Consider the following 6,000-nt stretch of genomic DNA (forward strand, 5'->3'; position numbering starts at 1 on the left):
GCTAATGAAATAAGCCAGTCACATAAAAACAAATACCATACGATGTCACTCATATGTGCAATGTAAGGAACAAAATAAACTGATGAACAAAATAGAGACTCATAGATACAGAGAACAGACTTGACGGCTCTGGGCGGGCAGCGGGGTGAAAAAGGCTGAAGGGATTAAACAGAAAGTAAAAAGAAAAACTCAAACAGAGACAATTGCAGGGCAATTGATTACCAGAGGGAAAGAGGGGTGGGGGAAGGTAGAAGATGATAAAAGGGGGACACATATTTTGGGGTGATGAACGCACAATGCAAGATACAGATGATGCATTATAAATTGTACACCTGAAACCTATATAATGTTATTAATAAATGTCACCCCAACAGTCAATAAAAAACATGTGAAATAGAAAAAATAGTAAAAATGTTACAAATTACTGCATTATATTTAAATTATTTGTTAAAATGCTCTAAATTTAGTAAAGCACTTGAACTACGTACTTTTGTATGGTACATTCTAAACTATAGGCAAAGTTTATTTAATCTTATATATATTTTATATATATAATCTATATAATTCAGAGTATATATTTAATCTGAAACTGCTATAAACAACAATAAAACTGTAGATTCTTCCTCCTTCTTTCCTTTGAACTAAGAGTTTGTACTTAATAATGGAGTGTAAAGTGAGTAAAGTCGGTTTAGCAATAAACTTTAGAAAAGCACATTATTTCTGCCCTGTAAGAAGGTAAGGAACAACAACAGATATCTTACAATGTAACACCCAGAGAAATTTCATTTGTAGATGAGAACACAATATTCACATTCAAATATTTCCCTCGCAAAAATCAGAAAAGTATATTTAAGGTATTTAGTAAGCACATAGTAAGTGTCCACAAAAGGGCCTTATCATTGTAATGTTGTTTTACTGTGGTGATCTTTCTAAAATCATCTCCTGCCGCTGTCCCCATGGAGAACTCGACTGTGGAAATATAACACGCGCACATCTCAGGACTTTTGAAATTGCAGTTCTGTCTTTCTGGAAAGTTCTCCCTGTAAGTACCCACAGGGCTGACTTCCTACCCTATGAGAAAGAATGTTTACAATAAGTTTCTCTGTTTAAGATCTAGGGTTTCCCTGATGCATCAATATTCTCCAGACTACTCCGTATCACAGATGGACTGGTGTGGAGGATGGAGAAGCACAATACTTTTGGCCCTGCCTAGCTCGTTTGGTTAAGAAAGCAAACACGCCCAAGGGAACGGGCCTCTGCACCTGGGGAGCGTGGTTTGCTCGCTGAAGAGCCAGACCCCCCAGGACAAAATGGTCCCGTGGTTACTAAATGGCTGCAAGGTCATCTCCGTGGCCCCAGAGGTGGCACGTGCTCTTAAACTTGCTATAATGAACAACAGCTCAAGGTATATTTGCGAGGTCACCGGTTAAGGATGTTTTGGACATCAATCAACGGACTGCGTCAGGGCATACGTGACATTAATTTGAAAGGAAAAAGATGTGTGTTGGTGGCACGGCAGTAACGACTTGTCACTTGCTGCCAGTTCTTGGGTGGGACATCCTTCTGGCTTTCTCCTTCATTTCATTTAGATCTCTGCTCAGATGGTGTCTCCTTCCAAAGCCCTCAACTCCCTTCTGTTTTTTCTTCATACTACTACTTATGACCACTTCACTGGAATATTTTGGTTTGTTTATTTATTTATTTAAATTTGTATTCATGTGAGGAGAGAGAGGAAAAAAAACCCGCCTATTTGTTGCTCCATTTAGTGATGCCTTCATTGGTTGATTCTTACATATGCCCTGACTGGAGATCGAACCTGCAACCTTGGCATATTGGGACCATGTGCTAATTAATCGAGTTCCCTGGCCAGGGCTGGTTTATTTTTTATGCCTCTTTCTCCCCATTAGAATGTATACTCTATGAAAGCATATTCTGTCTTGACTGTGTATTATCCCCAGCATTTAGACGTCTGCTTGACACACAATTGGTGTTTAGTATTAGTAATGAATTATTAATGAATTCTAAATGTTATTCGTCCACTCCCTCCTTCTTTGGCATATCAAAATATGTGATGACAGTTGCTTTTTTTTTTTCCCCTGGCAAGCATCACTTGAAAATAGGAAAAAACTGAAATGGAGAGGGAGTTTAAAGTATTATCTCACAGAGCAACACAGGCAAAGATACACAATTGCGCATTGTACAGCTGGTAGGTTATACAAAAACTCAAAGCCCCAACAAGTAGGATGAGGGGACGATCCCCCATTCCTGTCAATTTCTTAAAACTCAACAGCCCAGAGAAGCACCAACTTTGTCCTGGAGCGCGTTGCCTGGGCCCGTACATAGGTTATCAGCATTCTACAGAATGTTCTCAAGCACAGTACAGAGGTAACTACACTTGTCTTAACAAATGCAGTTTAACACCTTGACGTGCACCTGGGTACTTGTGTAATCATTTCTTTATGAGCAGTTGAAAAATACTTTACATATAAATTTCACAGTTCACTATTCTGTCATCTAAGAAGCATGACCACAATCCATTGTTAAAATCTTTGTTCTGGTTTTTGGAAAGCTAAGGATGACATAAAAAAAAGAAAGGCCTCTGAGCAAGAAGATGAAAAGGACACAAAGAAAATGACAATTGAGCCCAGGTCTCTGATTGACAGGCATGCTGATATATGCATACCCACAGTGCGGGATCTCAACAGAGATGTTCTCAAATGAAGTACATATACTTATATGCAAATTACTTACGAGTGTATTTGGGTTTTGAAATCCCCGTACTAATATATTCAGATAACTTTAATGACTTGCCTTTACTCTCTGTTTGAGGAATAACTACAGGTTATTCAGTTACATCGCGTGTTAGTACTTTAGTCCCTTCTATATTCATTGTGTGTGATATTGATAGAAAGCAGGATGGCTTAGAGATCATCCCTCTGCTTTGACTGGCGTTTCTGTTTGTTTTTAACTGCAAGGTTTCTACTGAGGGGATGGAAGGTACTGGAAAGGCCTCAGGGTCTTTTCCTCCTGCTCCCCTATCTTGTTGAAGAAGAGAGGCATCGGAGAAGCTGGGCCTAAGAAGGCTCCTTCTCGAACTCTCCTTCACCAAGACATCATTCAGAATGGCCACCAAGAAATGAATAAGCCATCCTATTTCAATAGTATGATCCTTAACTGACTCCTTCTCTTCTGCTTAAAATATCCTTGGGACACCTATAAAACCACTTCCTTTTTATTAAAAAAAAAAGTTAGCTTTCCACTTTAGCCATAGGATAATTAACAGAACATTTCTTTAGAACAGGAAATCAAACAGAAATAAAATTTTCAAAAATATTTGTAAAAGTATTATTTGGTAACACTTTATATTTGATACTTTAATCCAGCACTTAATGGTAGCAATTAATTTAATATACATGTATTCTCATGCTGGAAAACCAAATCGGGAACCCTCCAAAAATTTTGTTAGGAGGTCAGAGTGCAGCATTTAAATTTCCCAACAACAGAGTGAAATGTGTTTAGTCTCAACCTTCAAATTCAGCAGTTTGGAAAATTGAGGTTCATGGTGAGGAGAGACGATTTGAAAGCCTGCTGAATCTGAAAGCGTGGATTATGTATTGCTCTGAAAGTCCAATTAGTTGTACTAAATACAACCTGCAATCCTAGCAGTTACGTAGCATTTTGGGGGTAATCGCAAAAATACGTAGGAAAAGTCATTCATACACACTTTGTCATTTCACAAAGTCTTTTGCATGTGTCCATTTCAACAAGAAGTCTGAGTTCCTATAATGGCATCACTTTGCACGGTTGATTTGTCTTTTGCCATAACGTTGTAATGTTGTTTTTTTTTCTCTCGGTATTATGTTTTGAATTTATGGAAGAAAGGTACAGTCAAGCAGATATACAGGGAAAACTTACATCTAGAAGCAAATATGCCAGCCCTTCTCCTGTAAACATACATAGAGACAGAATTGTCAACTATCCAGATTTCCAAACAAATAAACATAGCTTCCTGCCAAAGTGTTATACAATTCAAAACATACGAAAGCTCTTTTAGCATTTAATTATGTTGCCATACTCATTGATTGGGTTTATAACATGTTGAGCAAATGAAATCTTACAATTAAACATTTAAAAAATACAGATATGCTAGGTGAAGTTATACTGGACAATATTCGAGGAGGCAATGTAATTTTCTGCCACTCCAACAATAAATACCAACTCACATATTCTGTAAATGATACTGAAAGTGTACTTTTTCAAATTATTTCTTGTCCCATTTAATGTCCTGAAACAGCTGAATATTTTATTTCCTCCTTTAAGATCTTTCTGCCGTGAACAGCATTTTATTATGATGTAGAATATTTTGAGGATTTCAAACTAGCTATGAAACCAATGCAACTTGAGATGACTCTCAAATGGCAAAGGAAGCTGTTCCACATTCTCCCATAAAGATAGCATTTATCAATCAGCAATACAACAACTATGTGCTAAGGAATCAATAAGGAGCAGACTGAGCTGTTGTTTCCTCAGAGTTGGCCTAAGTCACAAAGTAAAAAGAGTTCTACGTGATTCATCATACTTGTGCAAAGAACCACAACTCTTTGACTGTCCAAGCTACAGAGGCTATTTTCAAAAACATTAATATCTCTACCAAGCCTCGGTTAGAACTGAAACAGGATTCTTCTTGGAATCAGAATGAAATAGGAGAAGTCAAACCCTAACCCTAAAACATATTGCCCGTGAATTATGGAAATAGAATTATGGAAATAGAGCGTTAGTGTTTTCTTTACAGACTTAGAGGAGGGGGTCCCTTGGGGCCCGAGATCGGGACAGCACTTTTGCCCACGCACTAAACCAGAGTTTTCGAGGATTATCAGAGAAGCTCGACCAACTCCCTACCTTGCCGGCGAATCTTCTGGGCTATCATCAGCCATCACGTCCAAATCTCGTGAGGGTTTCTCCGAAGCTCTTTGGCCAAAATTCTCCTCTGGAGCCGCTTTAGGAGTATCTTCATTGGCCCGAAGGTGTTCTATCAGGTTCTGGGGATGCCAATTCTGGAGAGGTCTCTGATGGGCAGGGGCTGGCCCTGGCACGGGCGCCAGTAAGTTGTGGTGGACGGGACTGTTGCTTTTCTTCAGTCCATTTCTGTCCCGAGAGTGGTTCTTCAACCTGCCCTGAACCGGGGTCCCTCTATGCTCATATCCTTCCTGCTGAAGGCAGTTTCCAGGGCTGGGAGAGCCGGCAGAAGGATGGCTGAACCACCTCCAGCGCAGCCGTAGGATCTGTTTCACATCAAACTCTTTCTTGCCAGACATTGACATCGTTGCGGGAGGAAAGACAAAAGCCTTCTCTCACAGAAAGGAAACGGAGCCTTTGTTATCTCTTGTTGCTCTGCCTCTTCTGTTGAACTAACAAAAGCACAGGGGCGTTAGAGTGGCCTTTCTTGTTTCCCCCCCTCCCTCCCCCCCTCCCCCGCTGCCTGCCGCCCGCGCTGCACCGGGAATAAATACTTCCAGCTTTCTAGCTGCAAAGCGGCAGCGAGCAGTGTAGGTGAGAACCCATGCAGACAGGATGATGAGGTCAGACCTCAAACAAGTAAATCAGCTTACACAGGAAAGCCGCTACCACAACACACTCCAGCTGCTGGATGTGCGCACAGCCTTCCCTCCTGGACTTGCAAATATCTACCCCAGCTTCCTCCTTCCCCAAGTACAGTAGCTGAGCCTGAAACCCGGGCAGGCGTGCGAGCAGAAGCGAAGTGTTCAAACTCACTTCCTTCTAAGCTCCCGGCACTCACTGCCCGCCCCACCCCGCGTCCCCACCCCCCACCCCCGCCCCCGCCGGCCAGATTCTTTTTCCAGCAGCTCACTTGTAAAACTGTGCCACTTTGTCCTGGGAGAATTTGTAACAACGAATTCATTATGATCTATTTTAGGGGACTTCTGGAAATGTTGAAGGTGTTTTATGAAGGAAAGGCGTCAGTCCCCTCATGCGGCTTTG

At 40.9% G+C, this 6,000-nt stretch overlaps 1 protein-coding gene across 1 annotated transcript in view; it reads right to left on the reverse strand.

Moving 5' to 3' along the window:
• The window catches only part of KLHL4 (kelch like family member 4), a 49,677-nt gene extending 43,922 nt beyond the window's left edge, over window positions 1–5,755 (reverse strand). The window contains exons 1-2 of the mRNA XM_054566641.1: window positions 5,610–5,755; window positions 4,900–5,408 (exon numbers count right to left, since the gene is read on the reverse strand). Of these exons, the coding sequence (XP_054422616.1) occupies window positions 4,900–5,321 (422 nt within the window). The 5' untranslated portion in view covers window positions 5,322–5,408; window positions 5,610–5,755. The remainder of the gene's footprint in view (window positions 1–4,899; window positions 5,409–5,609) is intronic.
• Window positions 5,756–6,000: the final 245 nt, after the last annotated feature.

Source organism: Pteronotus mesoamericanus, unplaced genomic scaffold, assembly GCF_021234165.1.
Source record: "Pteronotus mesoamericanus isolate MK-2021 breed Mesoamerican mustached bat unplaced genomic scaffold, CSHL_Meso_final contig_177, whole genome shotgun sequence".
Lineage (NCBI taxonomy): Eukaryota > Metazoa > Chordata > Mammalia > Chiroptera > Mormoopidae > Pteronotus > Pteronotus mesoamericanus.